This window comes from Lepeophtheirus salmonis, chromosome 3 (assembly GCF_016086655.4).
Source record: "Lepeophtheirus salmonis chromosome 3, UVic_Lsal_1.4, whole genome shotgun sequence".
Classification (NCBI taxonomy): Eukaryota; Metazoa; Arthropoda; class Copepoda; order Siphonostomatoida; family Caligidae; genus Lepeophtheirus; species Lepeophtheirus salmonis.
The window spans coordinates 38,020,645-38,044,280 of record NC_052133.2 but is presented as its reverse complement, the minus strand read 5'-3'; the positions used below and the strand labels follow the sequence as shown (position 1 = coordinate 38,044,280).

The following is a 23,636-nucleotide window of genomic DNA, read 5'->3' as shown; positions in this document are numbered from 1 at the left end:
TTTATAATATTCTACCAATTGAAATTTAACTGCAATGTTTTTATTGGTGCGATTTATTCCATCAATTAAAAAAAGAAATTCAGTTCTTTTTCATAATGTGTTTAAATTTAGTGGGTGAAACCGCATTTATTTCGGATAACCCAACTTTACTTATTAACTTTGTGGAATTGCCAAAGATTATTCATCTTATTTTACTCCGCATTTTTTAAATAAGAAATGTTGTTAATTAAATTTTTCTATTTTTTTATTTTGTGTAAAAAAATTTAAAGTTATTTAAAGAGAAACAAAAAATTAAAATTCACCATTTATTAAAATAAAAAAGAATCGGGTTATCCCTTTTTTTCTTGTAATGGCGGACGTTACCTATCTGATATGGTTTTTAAAACTGTTTAAAACAAAACTTTGAATGTGTAGTATCATTTTGAAACATTTCTTTTATGGTTAAGGAAACCTTTTTTTTTTGCTTTTTGGAAAAATGATGTTCAGTTGTGGCACTTAAATTAATATTTCAGCTTTATGTCTTTTAATTTTTTGTAATTCCTTAAGACATTCATCAAACAATGTTTTTAGTTCTATTTTCTAATTTCATTGAATAACTAGCGATGGGCAAAACGTAGAAAAAAATAACATTTTTGCTATCCAAAAAGAAAAAATGGTTCATGGCATTATTTGTTTTTCCTTCTTGTTGATTATTTAATTGATGATTGTGGTTTTAAATTTATCTCTCTCTCTCAATGATGAATTACCCCTTACTGTGTTATATTAATTGAATATCCCACTTTGCCTCGCACTTTTGCTATCCATTACTACAATTCGAAAAATGGCCTTTAGTTGCTCAAAAAAAGGATTAAAACAAAAATGTATGTTCCATGTAACACATGGCTGAAAAGTCCCGGGCTTCACACATAGATGGTACTATTTTTTAGTTCCCACACATTCAATTAGTACCAACCTTCAAAAGACAACTGTCAAAATTATATAACTATCTTTTCTTTAGTTTGTGAGTGTGAAAACAATTTCAAGTTTTAATTTAACACCTCTTCTTGTTCGAAAAAAATACAAATCAAGCTTAGCAATGGCTTGAAAAGTATTATGGGAACTTTGCTTCATAATGCCAATAAAAATAAATCAATACTAATAATTAAAAAAAAAAAATTGAACGAAAAAAACAACATGTTTTTTTCGTTAAGTTAGGGACTTTTCAGTGTCCATGGTTTATGCATTTATTCCTTGGCCATATATATATATATAGTATTACAGTTCTAATATTTGTAAAGTGTACATCCTACTTTGAAATATTCATTATGGAAAAGTGTATAAGGATTAAATAAAAATCTTAGTAGTTTTCTTTAGTCTAAAAAAGTTTGAATTAAGTCTTCATTTTTTCTGTATACTTAGGATAAAATAAAAGATTCTAAACCTACCCATATAGTATTCAACATAAGTTGAAAGTGAAGACGGGATATTTTTTTTTTTTTTACATTTTTCTTTCTTTTTTTAAAATAAAAGAAAAAGAGATTTTTTTTATTGCTTATACTTGGAATATAAATTAGTTTGTATATTTTTTGTTCATAATATTTACATATGTATGTTCGTTAAGTATTGATCATTGATCTACCAAACTTTTAAGGGGAATTTATTTATTCAAATTTATTCATAGGTTATAGGAATTATTTCCGTTTTTTTTATTGTGGTCTCAATCGTTTCGTTTTGTTTAAAAACACATCCGAATATGAGAGTTCCGGTTATAAGAAACATCACAGTTCAAACTTCTCATAACACATCTGCCTGGACATTGGACAAGTATCAGACCAACGCTCACGAGGCTTTCTTTTTTGTTGAGTACATTTGTAATGCATGGTTTACTATTGAAATATTTATGAGATTCCTCACATGTCCGAATAAATTTGTTTTTCTAAAATCAAGGTAAGTAATATTTATTTTGATACAATATCATTAATATTAACCATTTTAATTAGACATCAACAGACTTATCAGTAAATCAAATCTTATGCAGTTTATCTCCAGAGTACCCAAAATTATCTTTACAGATCTGTTAGATGGTTTCATTTTATTGTCAAATAAATTTATCATTCTTGACGTATTCAGAATCCGTGTAACAAGTAATTCAGATGAAATATTTGAATATTCATAATTATTATGTCCTCAAACTTTTACAACTTTTACCATATAATTATGATTAAATCATTATTTTTTGTAACAAAGTGAGAATATGAGTTAAATATTCTTCTTGTCCCTTCATATTATGTATCATGTCGTTACTTTTAGTGTATCACGCAGTCTACCCTCCGAAACGAAGGAGAAAAAAGGCTCAAAATTAGTTGGTAGCAGTTACTCAATTCTTACCAAATGTGGAACTACAATTTTTTACTTTTTAAATAGACCTAATTACAATCCAACCAATCAACGTTTAAAATACTGATGATGATAAAAAGTAGACATATTGACAGCTAAAAACAAAATACAATGTATATATTTGTGATCGTGAGGTAACGCCGTGGTACTTGAATAAATATTAAATAGGTAACATAGAAAATTGATTTTTCTCATTTTCTTTATTAGTTTCAGATGGACTTTCAATCAGTTACGTGGAGAAACATGATTTATTCGTTTGATCTTAATCTTTCAATGTTAAAACTCCTTTAATTTACTGGAGCCAATTACTTTTTAACACTAAAATGTACACTTTTAAGTCCGTTAAAATAACTTTTGAAGTAAACACACACCTATATTTATGTATTTTATATATCAGAACCTACTATTTAGGAAGATATTTTTGGTAAAGTGGCATAGTTGTATAGAAGACCCCTTGTCCCCTTCAGTAGATACTTGATTCGCACTAAATATTAAACAGGGGCCAAATTGGAAAAAAAGTATAAAAAACAGCAAAAATTGAAAGTTATTATCTTTTAAAAAAACAAAAATATATATTGTAAAATGTGTCAAACTACAACTTTGTTTTATATGAAACAAACCTTTGGGTAAGTGTGAGTAGATATTATTATGATTTTTCATCCACAAATATGCTAAGTAGGTAATTAGTAATCAGAAAAAAAATCAAAAATATTTTTGTTCTTGTGAAAATACTTCAATGAAAACCTTTAAAGGTAAATAAAATTATTTGCAAGCAAAAAAAAATCAAAACATTTATGAGTGTTACAAACATTTAACAAAGAGCTACATTGGAGTAGCCATTTCCTATCCATATTTTTTTTTTTGTCTGAAAATAATTTTATAAAGTGAAAAACTTTTTATAGAAGTAATATAAGGTAAAAAAATGATTTTTTGGCCTTTTTTCTTTCCTTATTACTAATTACAAACTTTGCAGGCATTCTGAGGCAAAATTATACTAAAATCTAGTTACAATTATCAATAATATTGTTGCAGATGTCAAAAAAGTTGCAGTTCGACACATTTTCGTAATATATTTTATGAAAGGTTTTTTTATACAAATTTGGATTTAGTTTTTAATTTTTATTTTGAATAGTTACCTTTAGAAATAAAGTGATTTTTCTACTTTTTTCTTTAATCCAAGCCCATCGCATAGATTTGATTTATTTTTTATACACAAAATTAAGCACAGCCTCCCTTGTTGTCACTCCTGTACAAAAAGTTTATGATTTTTTATACAACAATTGATTAATTCCTGACATCTTAATAGTTAAGTTTTAATTCTTAATATATGTTATGTATTGTTCCACTTTCAGCGTTAATATAATCGACTCTGTGGCTACTTTAAGTTACTACATTGATTTAATTCTGCAACGTATGGCATCTAATTTGGAAAATGCAGACGTTTTAGAATTCTTTTCCATCATCCGTATATTAAGACTCTTCAAATTGACTCGCCATTCCTCAGGCCTCAAAATCCTAATGCAAACTTTTCGCGCATCTGCCAAAGAACTTATGCTCCTAGTCTTCTTCCTTGTCCTTGGTATTGTTGTCTTTGCAAGTCTCGTCTATTATGCCGAAAGAATCCAAGCTAATCCTCACAACGACTTTAATTCAATTCCACTTGGTCTTTGGTGGGCACTAGTTACAATGACAACGGTTGGTTATGGGGATATGACACCTAAAACATATTTGGGGATGTTTGTAGGGACTCTTTGTGCATTGGCTGGTGTGCTCACTGTTGCTCTTCCAGTCCCTGTCATTGTTTCAAACTTTGCAATGTACTATTCACACACGCAGGCACGAGCAAAATTACCTAAAAAGCGGAGAAGAGTTGTTAATGTTGATCTACCAACATCAGCAAATCGAAGAGCTAATAAAAACAAGGGCATGGGACAAAAAATGGGTAAGGTTTTTCAATTGAAGCCAAAAAATGTCAAGGAATAAAGCTTTGCTTAAATATAATTTGAAACTTTGAGATTCCCTAATTTTGAAAACATTTTGTCCCTATTAAAAATACATATTTTTAATATGTATACAAAAAACAACAACAACGAATTATTCGTTGGTTATGAAAGTTTTTTTTTTAAATGATGAAAGATTATTTGATTATTCTTTAAATTCTTTATTTTGGTACTATGAATATATATCTTTATCTCTATAAATTTTTGCATATTTCACATTTTGTTTTGCAAATTTTTGTTGTGTGGTATCCCACACATTGGTTCGGAAAGATCGAATAAAAACCGTTTATGTGTATATATTTGACATTTATGTACTTTGGGTTGAATTAATAAACTGATCAGTTTGAAATTGGGCAAGTGATACTTGACTGGGTCATTTGAAACTTGGTCAAATAAAATAGGCCATTTATTTGGAAAAATCTTTATAATAGCAATATATATTTGTTTTTTAACCTTATATAAATATTTGTCCTCTGACCAAATTTTTTATTAATTTAAGAATGAAAGAGTAGTGTATTATATATTTAATACCCCTTCCCCCTATTTTTAGTTCATAATAACCCCAGAGGGGCTGTTAGAGGCCAAAAATTTCTGATACTGAAAAAAAAAAGGGCTGAAAAAAAAATGGATTTAGTATTTCATGCAACTTTTATTTACATAAATAATAGATTTTGGGACATTTTTTGGCCACAAAATGGTCCACAAGGGTAAATTAATGAATTAAATTTTAAAAACTAAGAATATTTTTGTTATATAATGCTTATAAATTAATATTTGATTCTATTCAATTAATTGTTTATATTTTCTGAGATTGTCTTGAAAAATAATCTATTCAAATAAATTTATGGTAATTGAATTTAACACATTCTTTTTATAAATTAATCTTGTTTAATACTTTAGATGATACCTTAATGAATGCACAACTTGATTGCAGTCATGTAGTTTGAATATCTACTGATTTACAGGTATTTAATAGTTTTTTGATTTTTTAATCACTTAATGATGTTATTAAAACAATTAATAACTTTAATAATACTTTTTATATCTTAAGTTTAGCCCAAAATTTTACTTTAGATTTTGGAAGAATTATATTTATTTTTGTGTCACACTCAAACAATGATCGAGTCAATTCAAATGTTGAGTTAATTTCCAAAATCTGTAGAAAAAACCTAGTCAGTTTTATATTTTATTGACCTCTTCAAATGTTTTGAGTTTGATGTTGCCGTCACTAAGTGATATTTTCTCAATCATAATGTTTTATTAAGTTCTTTTAATCCATGAGGGTCATATTTACCCGTTTTGTAACACATTGTGCGTGATCTCAAAGGTACGGTCACATAAAAATATCAAAGAGGCAGGGATGTGTATATTGGCTAAATTGTGGTTTTTTTTATTCCAACTGAAGGAATATGATAAAAAATACTTGAGATGTACCATATCTATAGTGACGATTGTTCGTTGATATGTTACATATATTTTTTTAAATATGAATAAAGAACATTTTTTTGAAAAATTTACACTTACGCAATTTATTTAACATTCACATCCTTAGCAAAACTTAATTTTTTCTTTTTCTCTTTCTAATTTATCAACACCGTCCGACTTGACTCAAATTGGCACAACACTAATCATATCATTACAATAAAGACTATGAATTTACCGTTCTAATCGCTAAAATGTCGATGAAATTTAGACGAGATGGTCAAACTTGACGCACGTCCCCACCAATCTGACCTGTAATATTTTACTTTCACTTATATTATATTAGAGTTTCTCTCGTAGGACCTTGAGATCTTGCTTTTTTGGTGTTCTATATTTCACTGTTATACAACCTCCATCTCCAGGAAAAAGAGCTCCTATATCGCTTACTATTAAATAATTATAAAAATCAGGACCCAGGCTCTAACAAAAAAACAAAAATCATCATGATAAAATGAAAAAAAATGTGGGTTGAGAATATACTCACATGGCAAAATTCCTTTATTCTTCAAAATATATTTAAATGCTAAAATTTTAATGCTTTTTTATTTACTAACAAGAATGAGAAATCCATAAAAGATATCCATTAAAAAAAAACCTATTAAATAAAGAATGTTTCATCTTAACTTATTAAAATGAAAATATACATGAATTCTCCAATAAATATTTTGATCATTTCAATAAAAGAAATCGTCTTTAATTAAATAATTATATTCAATGAAGTGCACTAAAGGATTAATTTCCAAATGTCACAATTTTTTCCCCTATTTGTCTAAACATGTCCCTTATGGATGATGACCACATATGGTAAGCCTCCAATTAAAGAATACGGAAAACGAATATTGTATTATCTTCCGTACTAACATAGTAAAATTATTTTACAGGACGAACAACAAATTTTTTCCTTTGCAATTAATTGTCAACTTATATTTCACTTTATTTTATTCATACCTATATAATACAGTGACAGGTAAATACGTTCCTAGTAAATCACTGGGACAAAAACATAAGAATTGAATTTGAATTGAGACCATATTTTGAAAAAATCCGACTCGAATTTATGACACAATGTTTTCCAGGTAAAAAATTGGAATTTTGGAGGTGAATAAGATTGAATTCCATCCCTTCAGAGTAGTAAACCTTTGCGAGCCAATCCACCCCCAAAATCTTATAGAGGATTTTCCCATGTGCTTTTCCAGATAAATGACTTGATAAGCTTGGTGCTTTGTCCTGAAGATCCCCTAAACCTTTTCAGGGGATGTAATATATATACGTCATTTTGGCAGTTTCGGCCTGGTCCACAGTAAAGATCTCCTTCCCTAGAAAAATTTCAGATTCCACAGGATCTGACAGCGTTTTTTATTTTTTGCTTGCTATGCACTCATTTTTTTTCTCATTCCAAAAATTCTAAATTTGGGGTGAAAAAAAAAAAATTTAAGGCATTCAGTCAGAAACCATATCATTTTATTCTGTTATCAGTATTTAGTATGTATTATTTTCTATTATTATATCATTTGGTCTCAATTAAAATCCAGGTACGCCATAAGTAAGTATCTAAGGCTCTTGGCTGCCTTTTTCATGTTTTCTATCACTATTAATCTCCAATGTCGAGGTTACACAAAGTTTTTAACTACTTAAAAATATAAGTAATATGACCACACTAAATATCAACCCAAAAGATGAAAATAAAATGTAAGCTAATTAATTTTGTGGGAAATGAATTTGCCGGTAATTGATTTACTAGGAATGAATAAATTAGAAATGTATTTTCCTTGCACTATACAATACATATTAGTATTTGATATATGTAATTTCATTGTTAGAGATTGTAGCATCAAAAGAAGATAAAAAGTTTAAAATCGAGCTTTTTTAAGTGACTATTTCTATTTTTTCATATGAAAGAAAATTTAAACTGTTTGAACGAATTATATCGAAAGTATGCTATATAAGATAATCTCATTTAAATTTTTTACATAAACTTTAAAAGTATTTTTTTAAACTGCTCCTACATTTTTTCTAATATAGTTAATCGAAAAAAGTTTTGGGTCTCTCAGACTATTTCTAGATTATTTATTCCAAGGATGAGGAACTTACTATCCGCGTCTTATAAGTGCTCTGGAAAATACTTATATGAAGTCAATTAAATTTTTTTAGTGAAGCTTTTTTTGACATTCGAGTGAAGTTTTTATATTTAAATATTAAATCTTAGTTGATAAAATATATTTTCCGCTTTTTACAATATATGCATTTATAAATTAAATATTTTAATTAAAATAACTAAAATGGAACAGCAAATTTTATCGTCTATGAAATTGACCATAATCGTTAGATTTAAATCCCATTATTGTATGTACATTACATATGAATTGAATATCTAAGTTATTGCTAAGAAAATCATGCCTATATAAATTGAAATTTAATATATTGGGAAGAAAAGTTTCCAATTTTATTATTTTCATACCAATGAAGTCCAACTTTGTGTTTGATCTATGTGGTTATTTTTTATATTGTCCACATCATAAACAACGTCATTAGTTATCACTCAAAAATATCAAAAATATTCAGCATATCATTGTAATAAGCAGCCAAATCTAGTTTTCAAATTTAGAATTGTTACAAAATAAGATAATTGGTATAAGAGATCACCTGAACTATGCAATAGCTTTTTCACTTTTCCTTTCCTGACCACTTAATACAAGCTTGACATTACATCACTATGCAATAAAAGTAGTTCCCTAGGAAAGACTACTACTAAATACATAGGTGTATACCTAATGCTATTGGGTGTATAAAACATGTCCCATGGAGATGCTTTTTCCAATAGGCATTCTAAAAAAAAATTTTTTTTTCAAGCTGTAATTATTATTGTTAAATTTTTGAGGGCAAAATATCATAGTTATAAGTAATTAATAGTGGAGAATAACGATGAAGATTTATTACGAAGTCATAAATGTAAGACATTGTTGGACTTTGAGTAGAATCAAGGGTCGAAATCGGAGTAATTTCAGACTATATGTCTTTGCTATATACGGAGTGGGATATGTGCTTACTTCATTTCTCTTACGGTTGCTTGCAGCTGATCGAATAAATTGTCGTGATTGCATAGCTGCTCTCCTCCAAACATTATTCAAATTGTCAGGATGACCACCTTCATTTTCGAAAACTGGGAGACATGCCCTCCTGAGAGGATGTGAGAGTTATGAATGGGAATTGTCAACAACATAAAATATTTGTTAATGTAAACTCCTTTAACCCAGAGAAAATAATTTTTTTTTGAAATTATGGAAGGGTATGTATGTGGTGGCAGAACAATGAAATAAGTAGTTGGACAGTGTCATGATAATGACGTCATCAAGTGATGAAAACATTATAACTAATTCGACAAATTTTCATTGTTATTGTCTTTCAAAAGAGGAGAAGTGTAATCACCGTCTGTTTTGGCATCTAGAAAGGGGGAGGTGGGGGGTTGCTCTCTCGCACTTTAAAAATCCTTGCTCTAGGGCACGCATTTATTATTTACTTGAGTCGATAATAAAGTAAGATTGTTGTCTTATATAAAAGCCTGTAAGACATAAACACTTTTTAATAAGAAGAAGATATACACCAAAGTTTGTTATTGTAAATTATGAAACATGGAACATTAATTTTTTCACTATTATAAAAATATTTTGTACAATTGGAAAATATTTGTTGACTAATTGAGATAGCTATTTAATGCCCTTGCAAAATAACAGATGAATATACTATTTGGTTATATTTGTAGTTAAAGAGCTACAACGTTTCATTGCACAAAATCTTATTTATAATAACACAAAGTTAAATCTATAACTATTTGATAATTTTGTAAAAATATTGCCACTGAGACCCTGATCAGGATTTTATCGCACCAAGACAAAAATTTAAGTAGTTATCTCTGTCACCTCATATGTCGTCTATCAATGTTGCACACAATTAATTTTCTTTTTGATTTAATCTCACGAGGATCTCGACAATTTTCACATTGCAAACTATAAGCATCAGTAAAGAAATTGAACAATTATTTACAGTGATATTTTTACACTATTTAATTTATTATCTAAAATTGTAGTTGGAGAAATGAAAAAATTAAGCTTTTATAAAAAGTAGAAGATGGATTAATTATAAATTTATTTTTTTTGTGTGTGGGAAGGTGATTTTTTTTTATCGGCCAAAATATTAATTTTGATGTAATGGCGCTACAAATAACGGTGTTAGTATTAATTTAGTATAGTACTGCTTTAAATGTATTAGTACTCTGATATCACTGTACTCATGGCCGAATTTAGCGTGAGTGGAGAATAATACAAGAAGACATGTCAAAGTCATTTTTATTATTATTATTTTTAAATGCTATTACTTTTTTAAAGAATAAAAGGCCTTCTTTCATAAAATTACATTCTTTAGAAAATAGAAATAAACATTCCTTTTTATTTTCAAATGACATTTTGAAAAAAATGGTAAATCCATTTTTAATGGTCTTTTTATAATAATTTCTTCTTAGTGTGGGTTACCACGTCTATCATATCAGTAACAACATTATCTATATGAGAACTTTGCATATCATAATTTTCAGACTCCAACAATTCTCTATTTCAATAAAAGAGGTTCTTTGATCTAAAAGTTTCTAGTACGGGGGAAGGGAATAAAATGTTGTGCTCCAAAATAAGATTATCTTTTTTTTTTCACTTTTACAGACAAGACACATTTTATATAACAATACTCCTTTATTTTAAGAGAGAGAATTGTTGAAGTTCGATGATTATAATATGCAAAGTTCTTGGAAATAAATTATTCATACACTTATTACGTGTACACTCATGATAAATGTTGTAACCACTTTAAGACTCGGGACTCGACATGCACTCAAAAGTCATCTCAATTTTTAACTGGGTATAAAGTAGTCTCTAAAGGTTATTTTATTTTCAGAGAAATTGAAATGGACCTGATAAAATATTCTTGTACTTTACGAGGACTTGTAGTAAAATGACTTGTCCCAACAATCAAAAACTATATAAAAATTGCATCCAATATATATTGTATATCATGAGGTAGTCCGAGTATTGCCCAAAATTATAAGCATTGGCGAACATACAAATTTTGCTCTAAAAATATAGAAGATAACTCGTCAGCAATCCCTTGGTGTTATTATCTGTTTTTCATAAGTACACTCACAATTAGCTACTCACTAATGAAAAATGAAATAACATGCTTGGACGAGCCAAGGATTACTCGTTTCTAAACCTCATTTAATGTCACATTCATATTTTTAAATTTTATATAAAGTAGATCCCGCTTTTTTATATCTCTTTTAAAATGAGTTGAACTAAATACAATTGCGAGATTTCATTTATTCTATACGGTGGTCTACTTTTTTTCTTTTCTTATAGTGTATTGATATACATATGAATCAGGGGCCACTTTATACAGCGCACTCAGTGATGTGTTTTAAGATGTTCATAAATTATTTTTACTTCCAAAATGGCTCTTAAGTTGAGCCAATATAAATTTTGAAAGACTTTTCACGACAAAATTATATCTAACATATATAAATATATTAAGTTTATTATATACGAAATTAAATCCCCTTTCAAAAGTAGGGCATGGGCAAGAGTTCTCTAAATCCAACTCTAACTATAGTTCATGTATAGTTAACAGCACTTGTCTTAGTCAACCTAGCTGCTCCGGGTTATTGACCCAAAAACAAAAGGTGTTCCAAATGCTTATCTTACATTTAAAACTAAATTACTCAAAGTAGATATGAAATTCAAAGGATGTTTTTCGTTGACTAGTCTAATCATCAATGTTTGTAATGAATATGAAGAAAGAAACTGCCTAATACATTTTTATGATAAAAAAACACATTTTTATATTAATATTCAAGTGAATATACATACATACATAGTCATCATTAACAGCATACATACAACATTTACCATCACCACCACTTCATACATTCACGCTCTTATGAATGTCAGAATACATTAATATAAAAATAATTTGGAATATTCCTTGTATGTACATTTTTATGTGTGTAGTTATATATGAATATATACAAAACTTGGAATGATAATGTCATGTAATTTAATAACAAAAAAAAAAAAAAATAATACAGGGTGAAGACATTAAATCCAGAGCAAGTTTAGAGCTCATTATCTTGGAAACCATCAGATCTATGTGTATAAAAGTGTGCTCATCAGATTCAGCTCACAAAACTGTATATGAAAAGTAAACAACAGTCTTGAGATGCTCTCCAAATACGAACACTGTGTGGGCATGATTGTGTTCCTCCTTGCCAGGGGCACGCCCAACGATGCAAATAACTCCAAAATTGATGTTAACAGATCTGGTGTCAAAACTAGAATTATTAATTGGTGCAGTTTGTCCAAATCAAGTAATAAGAACCAGATTTGTTACGAGAAAACCAACATTTTTTCAACCTTTATGTTTCGGGTGCAGGATCTTTCCAGATCTGAACCCTTTGGACTACAATGTGTGAGGTGTCTTGGAGAGATTATCCTATAAACGTGCACATAATACTGTTGAATCCTTGCAAGCTTCCATTATCAAGGCATTTACCAATATGGATAAGTAGTTCCTCATCAAGGCCTTTTTCAGGTTGAAGGCTGTTGTTGAAGCTGGAAGTGGTTAGTTTGAGAAATTGACTTCACTATTATATGGACCCCTACATGTAAGAGCTAAAAGTTTGTGAAGTCCTGAATAAATTTTGGGAGATAAATTGTTTTAAATAATATCCTTAAATGCTCCGGATTTGTACGTATGTTCAAATTTTTGATATTCATTTCTTATATAACCCACCTCTCTAGGATAAAGTTCCATACATAGGACCCTTCAATAGACCCAAAAAACCAAAATTAGTCTAGATGTTTTAAGATTAAGCCCACTAACTTTTAACGAATTATTGTAATTATATCAACAAAGTAATTCTCTAACAAGATATTTTCAACAGACGGCCCGCGGGATAAGTTAGTTGAAATTATTTATAAGTATATATTTTAACTATCTCTATTAGATACGAGTACATAAAGCTATTATTCTAGAAAGAATTAAAAGTTAAAACATATCATTGGTTACATAGGACACACAGGTAAATTCTTCCTATCACATGACTTTTGATGATGTTGTGTGTGGTGTATAAATTATATAGACGTTATATTACGTTAGTAACAACACGGAGTTAAAAAAGGAAAAGTATTGAAAAAGCTGACAAAACTTAATAAGATTATTATATATATATTTTTTTACATTGATTCATATAAATCATGATAAATTATCAATTCAATGCAAAACATATTTAATCTTTAAATAATAAAAACAGTTTGTAAATAAAAACATAAAGGTGGCTAGCAAGCAAATATTTTTTTCAAATGATTAATTACCCATTAAACATTCAAGTCTGTAACATTGCTGTTAAAACGCTATAAAAATACTTGCCCATAGCTGACATTACGCTGCTCTCTACTAGAATGTAGATCTCTATATGTCAACGAAATAGTTGATCGGTTCAATATTTTATCTAATTGTGCAACCCACAAGATCCTAAAGAAAGCAATGATCACTCTACAGCTCTCTAGCTAATTTTTTAAAGACGCAGCGCTAATTTGAAGATTCTAATTTCTTTGTTTTATTACAGTTTTTTAATAGAAAAAATCTTCAAATTTTAATGAACAAAAAACCACGCCTCACTAATGTGTTTATAAATACAGTCAAATCTGGATAAAAGAAACTGCTATTTTTCTTAAATCTGAAGTTTATCAAATAACCCACAATTTTTGAATATTTATGTAAATAAATAATGTTGAAACTCCTCATTTCGAGGAAACCAGTGTTTTATTAAACCCTGATTATGAAAGATTATCAAGGATTTTTATCCTTTTTGAGGCGTCTGCAGGGTGTGGGCTGGAAGGGATGTAGCCCCTTCTCCCAATCTAGGAGCTTTTGCTATTTACTATTTTTTTTACTTAGGATAAAAATAAATTAGGCAAAAATAGAGTAATTTTTTTTTTCCAAAATATTTAATATTTACATTTCAGTTTTTAAATATTTTTCTAAAAAAATTACATTTTTTGTGAACAGCTGTAGATTTTTGAAATTTTTTCCCAAAAAAAAAATTAATTAATTAATCAGTTACAGCCTTAGATTTTTGTAAACTTTTCCCAAAAAATTAAATATTTGAAATTTAATTTCCAAAAAATTAAATTGTTAATGAAGAGCTGTGTGTATTTTGAAATTTTTAGTTTGAAAAATGTTTAATATTAGAAATTACAATTTGAAATTGTTTTCTAAAAATCTAATTTTTGTGATATTGTGTAAATAGCTATGAATTTTTTAAAGAAAATCCAAAAACCAAGCTTCTCCCAAAATACAATATTGCGTACAACCCTACTTTGAGCAAAAGTGCCTTTCCGGGGGTACTCATAACATGAATCCTTATTGCTTAAAAATGAATGAGAAATGAGTTTATATATAAACATTCAGAACAAAAATTTGGCCCAGCTTACGATTTATAACTATAAAATAGGAAAAACCATTACAGAAATTATTCATTCTCATGAATTCCTATCAAGTTCATAGCCAAAAAAGGGAAGAAAAGTTGACTATGAGCGTATTTTTATTATTTCCGGATTTGACTCTATATACAGTCTATACATTATTTACTAAGTCTTTAAATAAATAAAAAAATTTACACATAGTACAAATTCTCCACCTATGCAATGGATATAACATTTGGTACGACAACAAAGTTTTTACTCTTGGCCCTATCCGTGATGTAGTAATCATTAAAGTGCTTTTGTATATTTAAAAAAAAAAAAATTAACTAATTCCGGGGAAAGCTTTATAGGAAAAGATAATATCCATTACTAATTTATTAGATTTACTTTCTATATCTATATTTCGTTTTAGTAAAGTTTATTTCTTATTCCATCGTGTCTGATATAAATATAATTTTTTTTTTTTTTATAGAAAAAAGTTATAATCTCTTAAAGTAATAAGATTAATAAGACAAAATAAATATCTACAGATTATAGAAACACTCACCTCAAACATCCATTCAACATTATTTATTTCCTAAGGAAATGAATATGATGATAATAATCTATATTTTGATTGGTAAATTTTTTTATACATTCTATACATAATAATTAATCATATCCCTTTGAACTTCAGAATTTCTTTACGTAGGATAGAACTATTTTTTCTCCTAAGGTCATACCTATCAATTAATATATAATTTGAATAGACGTGCTTTCTGTAATTATCTACTTTTATAAACGTCAAAAATTTTCTTTTATAATAAAACAATATTTTGATAAAAACTGGTTTTTTTATACCTATATCAGGAAATTGAACAACCAAAATACACAAATGTCTTATTAGTTATAACAAACATAGTCATAAATAAAGGTTTGGGTATTGGGGAAACTTTTCGGTAAATAAGGTTAATAATAAGGTTGAAAGTGATTTGTAACAGATAAGTTAATATAAATTACTGCAAAAGAAGCTGGAAAACTAATTAAATAAACACTATTTTTATTAAATAATATTAGCTTAATCTTTAATATTCTAAAAATATATATTTAATTGTACTATTCAATTTTGATATGTTTGTATAGTACAATTTTTTCTTATCAAAGTTTTATCGGTTATACCGAGTGGTACATTAAAATATGAGCAGGTTTAATTTTAAACTGAAACAATCTATATCAATTAATAATAGAATATCAACAAAATCAATGCTATAAATAGATATGTGTCAGAGTTCTCTTAATAATTAATGTAGGCGCCCTTTGCGGCAATGACAGCTCCAAGCGTCACTTGTAGACCTGCCACCTGTTGATGATGTAGTCCTCTGTTATGGCGTGCAAATACTAACTGACAGGGGCTTTTAGTACCTCAGTATTTAGATGAAAGATGCAACCACCTAAAAATTATATTAGAGAGGTATGGCAGAAGGGCTGTAGGGAGGCCAAAAATGTAAAAACAGAGTCGAAAAGACTCGTTCAAAAGAGTTTTGCAACAAACGAGATGGGTATCTTTCATTGTTGGTGTCGAAAGTGGCCTCTCCACGATCACAAGGTTCTTTCCACTCACTTTTTATAGCTCTTTGTGAGAGTCTGATGCAAAATACTGAGATCTCTTGCATGGGCCCTCATGAGTCATGGACTTGAAGAGATCGGCCTGGGATGTTTTTTTTAACTCCTGCTAGTTCAGTTTGAAATTTTTGGCAGAGTCCTTCTTCCTCTCTATGTTTCAGACTTGCTGACGTCGGAAACGGTAGTCATGAAGACGCCCAGCTGCTTGCAATACGTGCATGGAAATTTACCGATCAAACTCAAGTTTCATTTACTAGACTGGTACGTAAGCTAGAGAACTCAGGACTTTTTTCTAACTATTCTTCATTCTTTAATATATTGAATTAGGAATTAATTTCAATAACTAAACCATCATTAATAATTGAATTAGCAAGTGTCCAGATTTCAATGTACCAACGGCTAAAAATGGTAAAAAATGATGTATTTTATTATTGTAAAGACAGACAGAACATTTTCCCAGCGATGATGCCTGCTCTTTTAAAAAATCTTACCTTTAATTTTGATTTATGTCATAAGTACTTGATTTCTTCTTCACAAACTAATAATCCACGTATCAGTTTAACATAATAAAAAAGCCTGCTTATTTTGAGTCCTATGGAATAAATTTTTCCTCATAACACAGTGGATCAATTTTTGGAGGATTTATTTTTCCAATTTTTTTCATAGAAGTTGCTTCAAATTAAAATTACAACATATTACATTTATGATGGTGTAGAGAGGTTTTATTATATTTTATTATGTTTATTACTTTTTGGGAATGAAAAGATAGCTATCATTTGCCCTAACATTTTTGATGGCACTTTTTTATTTCTCTATCTTTGATATTGGATTGAAACTAATATGATACATAACCGGATGACTTGGTATATATCCCGAAAAAATACAACAATCTGGCATTCTCTCAAAAATTAAAATCTAAAGTTTAACACAAAGAGTTATCTTGTTTCTATCCTTTTTATTTTAGTTCATGCTTTTATGAAATTATTACCATTAATGTATCTCGAAACCTTTCCTCAAAAAGAAAAAAAAAATAATGGCAAAATTAACTAGTACTTAGCAAATTTTTCTCACCTATAAAATAATTATTTAAGAATTCTTCAAAGTTTAGTAATATTTAATTCAAATTCAACAAATTAAGGTTCAGAACATTACTAATTAAGTGAAAAGAACCAATAAGATTGTCAGCTTACAACAAAAAACAGAGTTATTTTGAATGTCAGAGAGGTAACGACGTAATATATCTTTCACCCTTAGCTTCACTAAAAAGAGAAAGAAAAAATATGAGACACAAAATAATTTGTGGTGACTGTTTGGGATTTCATAATAACTTTTCTTAGACCAAACCAATTGGGTCCTGTATATAAATTTAGTCCGGACCGTTTACACAGAATTTTTTTCTTTATAATGGTCACACAAAAAAACGATTTTGTAGACAAATTTAAGATGACGTCATGGGAGTTTCTAAATTGTGAGAATTAGCACAATGACGTGATATGAGTCTTAAAGTATTTTATAAGTGTAAAAATTACATAAATTGGTCCAGAGAGTGAGATTGACCAAATTGGTCCACAATTTGAAAACTTATACATTTTGGCCGACCTTTTGAGACCTTGTTAGGAACTGAAATATTACTCAAAATTGCCTATAAAAAAACTTAAGACCAAAACCAAAAAATAAAAAGGTATCAAACAGAGTTTGACAATAGTAGATAGTCAATAATGATCTACTATTATAGTTTAACAACATCTAATTTGATTTGAACCTATCAACGTTAAAGAATCATAATAAATTTTAAAATTTATGGAAACACAACGTTACGAATAGACACACGTAGCTGTAGTTTAGACTACTATTAAAACATTGAAAAAAATGTGTATGACACGGTTCAATAAGAATATATTACACATGATATGTAATATTTCTCATTTTTGGGAACCCTTTAGACCTGTCTAGAAAAAAATAGTTCATTCAACCATAAGGTTGTTCTTTTATTCTTTTCATCCATATTTTTTAAATTAAATCTTGATTCCGTTTACATCAATGAGTGCATTTGGAATTTATGAAGCTATGAATGTGTAAATATTATAAGTAATATTGAAAGTATTCGTTATTAAAACTGACTTTTTCTATATTTGTTTAAAATGTTATTTAAAAGTTTAATTGTGTATATAATATGTTTTCTCAAAAGGAACTTTTGTTTCACAATCTTGTTACATATATTTTAAATATTTTACTATTCATATACCATATTTTTATAGTATTGGCACGTCACTTTGTATGGAGCATGCGTATACATACACTAAAGTTTACAGATATTAGATTAATTTCTTTGTTCGTGATGGCTTTTTAGGTTGTAGGACATTAACAAAACTAGCTTTAAAGTTTCAGATCTTTCATGCTACTTTGGTTCAAAGATGGTCTTTTTCAGACCTTTTAAACTATCACAATATTGAAGAAAGAAAGCAAATATTGTAATCTTATGGCTGTATATCCATAAATATACAGAAAAAACAACTATTGTTCTCTTTAGTTTCAATAACGATCTTAGTTTTCTGAGAAGCTTTCAATGTATAATGTACTTCAAATTAAATTAAATGTGATATCTTGAAGTATTTTTATCCTTTTACTAGATTTAATTATTGAGGAAAATTGACAGTATTGAACCCTCAAAAAAATTCTAATAAAAGCACAAATTAAGCTGGTAGTTGGCCAATTTTCCCAACTTTTGAACTATTATTAAACAATAGTTGTCTAATTATAGTTCAATAACAAATAAGAAATTTAATTTTTTTTTAAATTATTTAATTTTAAGTGAATATTTCCACAAATATGAAAATTTTCATTTTATAAATAATATTATAAAAGACCGTTCGAAAATATTATTTTTCTTCATACATAAACTGTCATTTAAATAAAGTGAAAATCTTTTCTTACCTCAAATTTTTAAAATTAAGGAAGTAAAATATTTTATTTGTATTTTAGTTTTCATTTAAATCCTATCTCAAGTACTTACCTGGAGGGTTTAGCCATTCCTTTTTTTATATCCATGGTTGAAGTAGATGTATCATTAATAAGAGCGCACAAAAAACATTCATTGAATCCTCAATAATTAATCAATTACAAAATTAGTAAATAACTCAGAAAGTAATGAAGTACTATCCCCAAAAGAGTGGATATAGGCAGTATATCATAAATTAAGAACTCATATAGAGGGTGGATCAAAAATATGAAACACACAACATATTACATGTATTTTTAAGTCTCTAGGGTAGATAAATGCCACAGGGAAGTAACTAAGAATTAAACAGTTCATATACATATGGTATATCTAGAGATTAATAAATAATGGCCCAACAGTTGAGGATTATGACGTAATTGACTAACAAACAAAAATGGTTTCTTTCCCCCTTTCTTTCTTTTTAAAGAAAGGTTGAGTGATGTTATGCAGAAAGGTTGAGTGATGTTATGAAGATAGCCAAGTGTTAACTGTGTTAAAAATATATCCATATAGGGAAAAGAAGTTAGTATTCCTGATTTTTATTTACTTTTTTTTTATTAATATTGACATTTTTTTCCCCGAACATATATCGTTATGGTAGTTAAGTTAATTCATTAATATCCATCAAAAAATAGTTTAGATGCATATTGATGATGTAAAATTGCTAATATTTATATAATTAACTATAATGAAATGAGACCAATAATTTAGTTCCACAACTTCCACATTTTCTTCCCCCCTTTAAAGAGCCTTATAAGAAGTAAATCTCCCATTAAAAATTCTCAGATATAGAAAAGAAAATTATGATTAACAAACAACACTCCTTTATTGGATGTTATTTCTCAATAGTAGGTCAGTAGGGTATCATTAAAACATATTATGTGGCTAGTGATGTGCCTCCACCTGAGAAGGATTCCATGATATTAATCATGTTGGACACGCAGCTTTGGATTCTGGGGTGATTTATCCCGTGTGCTTTGCTGCAAAGAGCATTTCCTGGACCTTGGAAATAATGTTCTCTTTTTTGAGACACTCATCATGAAGGTGACATGACGACAATATAGTCCAGCTGGGTGAGTCTCACTTTGAAGTGACGCCCCACTATGTCCTCCACCACTCCCAGCATGGGCTCAACCATTTGGTAATAAAAATATGAAAGGATGTCTCCGCCTTCCTCTTACATATTGAACACTTTCTATCCTCCTGACCCGCTATCACTTTATTGGTAAAAAGTTACTAACCTAATCCTAAGCCACTTCTGTTGAGAATCGCTCATGAATATCATTGACACATTTATTCCTTTAACACGTCGTTACCTTTAGTGTTTTTCGCAACTTTTTATTTAAAAAGAAACAGAAAAAGTTCTAAAATCAGCTGATAGTTTACCAATTCATCCAAACTATGAAATTATTATTTAATAGTTTGTGGAAATTGCTCTCAGCTTAAACATAGCTAATTTAAATACAAATAATCAACATTTCGAAACCTAAAGATGCGGAAAAAATAGAGAAGTTGACAAAAAAATATATATTGAATTTAGTGATTTAAGCCCGTAGTAACTTAATTCAATAAGGAAATAAATTATAAATTGTTCTTGCAAATTTTTATTACTTTTAGTGGTTTCAAAGTAAGTTTATAATTGAAACTTTTATATATTTATAAATATGTTTTTATCGAGGTAAATTAAAAGAAAATTAAGCACTATATTGTTTTTTAAGAGCTATTAAAAATTTGTATACAATATCAACATTTGTAGAGAGAGGAAATAAATCCATTTCTAACTAATTAAAAAATTGTTTATAGTTGGAAAACTGCTTGCAAAACGTTAAAATTTGGTATAAGACATTAAATAAATGAAAATCACCTAAACAAAAAATGGAACCTTTAGCAGAATTAAACAGATATTTGAACAGTATAAAACTTTCTTTTTAACAAGTACTTAGGTTACGAATTGTTTCTCAAAAATGTCGATGATTTATTAAGCCAAATAGGTTATATGAGATATGTATTAAGAACATACCATATCTCTAGCAACAAATATTCATGCTTTCATTATAAGGCAACATAGTACGAACATATTATATTTTTAGTTAGTTATATCTTTTATTATATTAAATTGAGGAAAAAGTGATTTCGTATTTCCCGTACTTTTTTAACCAAGTACATCTTGTTCATTATGGCAACCATCGGATCATACGATAAAGGGTTTTAAAGGGGGGAGTGTGTACTACAAACACTTTATTGAAAGGATCGTACATGGTTTGTTCAGTCCTGAATTATTGTACGTCGAGTAAAGGAAGAAATCGTAATACTTTACATTTTTACTATCTTATAGAGAAAAAAACGTCGAAAGCAACCAAGAAAATTGCAATGTTTACGAGCTCATACTCTTTCGGTTCCTATTCGACAATAGTGGTTCGAATAATTTTTCCCCGCACAATTTTACCCTTTATTGTGATTAACTTGACTGTTGAACATAAGCGGCCAGTATAAGATAATAGGAGACAACAAGACAAAATCAAGTCAAAATAGGCCGCACACTTCTTTGATGATGTCCCATAACCTGCGGGAGCTCGGACGGAAGGTTCTTATGTATCCGGCCTACAGTCTGGACCTGGCACCAGGTGTCTACCACCTGTTCCTGTAAATGGCCAACTTGCTTAAGGGTACAAATTTGACCTCAATAGAGGCCTTCATTTCTTTTCCTGAGTTTTTTGCTAGTAGGGGCAAGGGCTTCTATGGAAAGGACATTATGAAGTTGGACTCCGGTTCGTAACAAGTTATCAAACAGAACAGGGGTATACTTGGTTTAAATGGGATCATTGTAATATTTCTAATAAAGCATTGAAATATAGCGAAAAATACGAAATTACATTTTCCCAAACTATTTTTATATATCATAATAATTAATAAGAGGAAAAAACGAGGGTTCAATTTTAACTTCTTTTCAGACCATGAGGTAGGTAGGACTGGACTAAACTGCAGTTCTTCGTCCTAAATAAGGAGCAACACAACACTAGTTGTCACATATGATATCTACTATAAGCATTATTGAACAATTGGAATACTTTTTTTCCAATTATATTTGAAACTTGTCGATTAATATTTTAAAATAGCAGTTGAAGGAAATTGTTTTTGTAGACTATTCAAGATAGTTTATCTTTAAATTAATTGATTATTATCAAAGAAAATATGTTTTATACAACCCCTTCCCTATCCATCCGTCTCCATTTTCAAATACATCGGCTGAGGGGAAAAAATAATATGAAGGCATAAAAAACATTTTTTTAAACCTAAATCATTTATAACAAAAATAAGAAGAATTTATCTCAAAAAATTGACACAGGATAAATTAAGAACTTATATAGATAGTGTTTCAAAAACTCTTCTGGCCTATCTATCCCAGGGAAGTGACGTTACGTTAATACATATAGCTTTATATAAATTAAATAATTCGATATGTATTCATTTAACGGTAAAACCACGTGAAAATTATGTAGTACTTAATTAGGTATACGAGCCATTTTAGACACACAAAATTTATCTACTAAATTATTGATTTAATAGACTTTACTGTCAAATCAAAATTAATTAGAAACTTTTTATTAATTGTTTATTATACTCATAATTTAATATTGCAACAACTAATTGTTGAAGTCACATACTATTGTTTCCAAATGATGCTATGTTAATTAACAAATAGTTCTTCTCACAGTTTTTTCAAGACTATAATTTCATAAATCCACTAGTTTTGATAATTTATTTATTACTCAAAAAGTTATCAATCAGTTATTAGTAAGGTCATTGCGACATGGAAGGCATCCCCAAAGGAGTATTTGATTTTAAAAATGGGTGTCACTCAGAATTTTTGATGATTTAAGTAGTTATAAAATATATTTTTTTAGAAAAAAACCCTAACAGAGAAAATCAATTTTCTAAAAAAACGTAATTAAAATTAAAAACGAAACCACATAGATAAGAGACCCAAATAAACATTATAACCTTCTAAAAAAATTACTATTTGATCAAACAATTTATCCAAGAGGCTTTTATTATTTTCGTGAAAAATTGAAACGGTCCAATCTTATTTTTTTAAGAAGTCACCTCATATCAGAGTCTGTTAATGTCATTTGGAAAATTAAAAAAATATTATTCGAAAAATCATAGCAACTGCCTTGTTTGTTGCTAACACAACAAATTGGCGGGAAGGTACATGACGTTCTTTTTACTTTTTAAATTGCATAGGTAAATGTCGACTCTTATATATAGTTAAACCCTAAAAATGATTTTAAAGAAGAAATAAACAGGTAAACTAAAAAGTTACAATCGAAAATCTTGTTCTTTAATGTGAGTTACCTTGATTAGTGGTTTACACCCTCACAGTAAAAAAAATTCTTAGGTTGTCTATTTAAATTTGTGCAAAAAATATTTTATTTACCTACAAACAATATGTGAAACTTACTCGTAGTTTCTATTTTCAAAGCAAAATGAAAAATTGATATATGGAGCATAACCATTTTAATAATAATCAAGTTTTTTCATGGACAAACGAAGAAGTTGTATCAACTTTTTTTATAAAAATAAATATTTGTTTTAGATATATAATATGTGAAAAAGTTGTTTTTAATGTGATTGTCACGTGCAGAAAGAGAA

The 23,636-nt window shown here is 28.5% G+C and overlaps 1 protein-coding gene across 9 annotated transcripts in view; it reads left to right on the top strand.

Moving 5' to 3' along the window:
- The window catches only part of LOC121115038 (Shaker cognate w), a 146,942-nt gene that overhangs the window by 102,303 nt on the left and 21,003 nt on the right, over nucleotides 1-23,636 (top strand). For 8 of the 9 annotated variants that reach the window (XR_011779417.1, XR_011779416.1, XR_011779415.1 and 5 more), the window contains 2 exons: nucleotides 1,661-1,926; nucleotides 3,729-4,318. Coding sequence is in view for 4 of the 9 variants with exons in the window: in XM_071887381.1 (XP_071743482.1) it covers nucleotides 1,661-1,926; nucleotides 3,729-4,318 (856 nt within the window). In the remaining 5 variants the exon portion in view is untranslated. Of the gene's footprint in view, nucleotides 1-1,660; nucleotides 1,927-3,728; nucleotides 4,488-23,636 lie in introns of those variants that run through there. The other variant, XM_071887383.1, reaches the window with a different exon arrangement.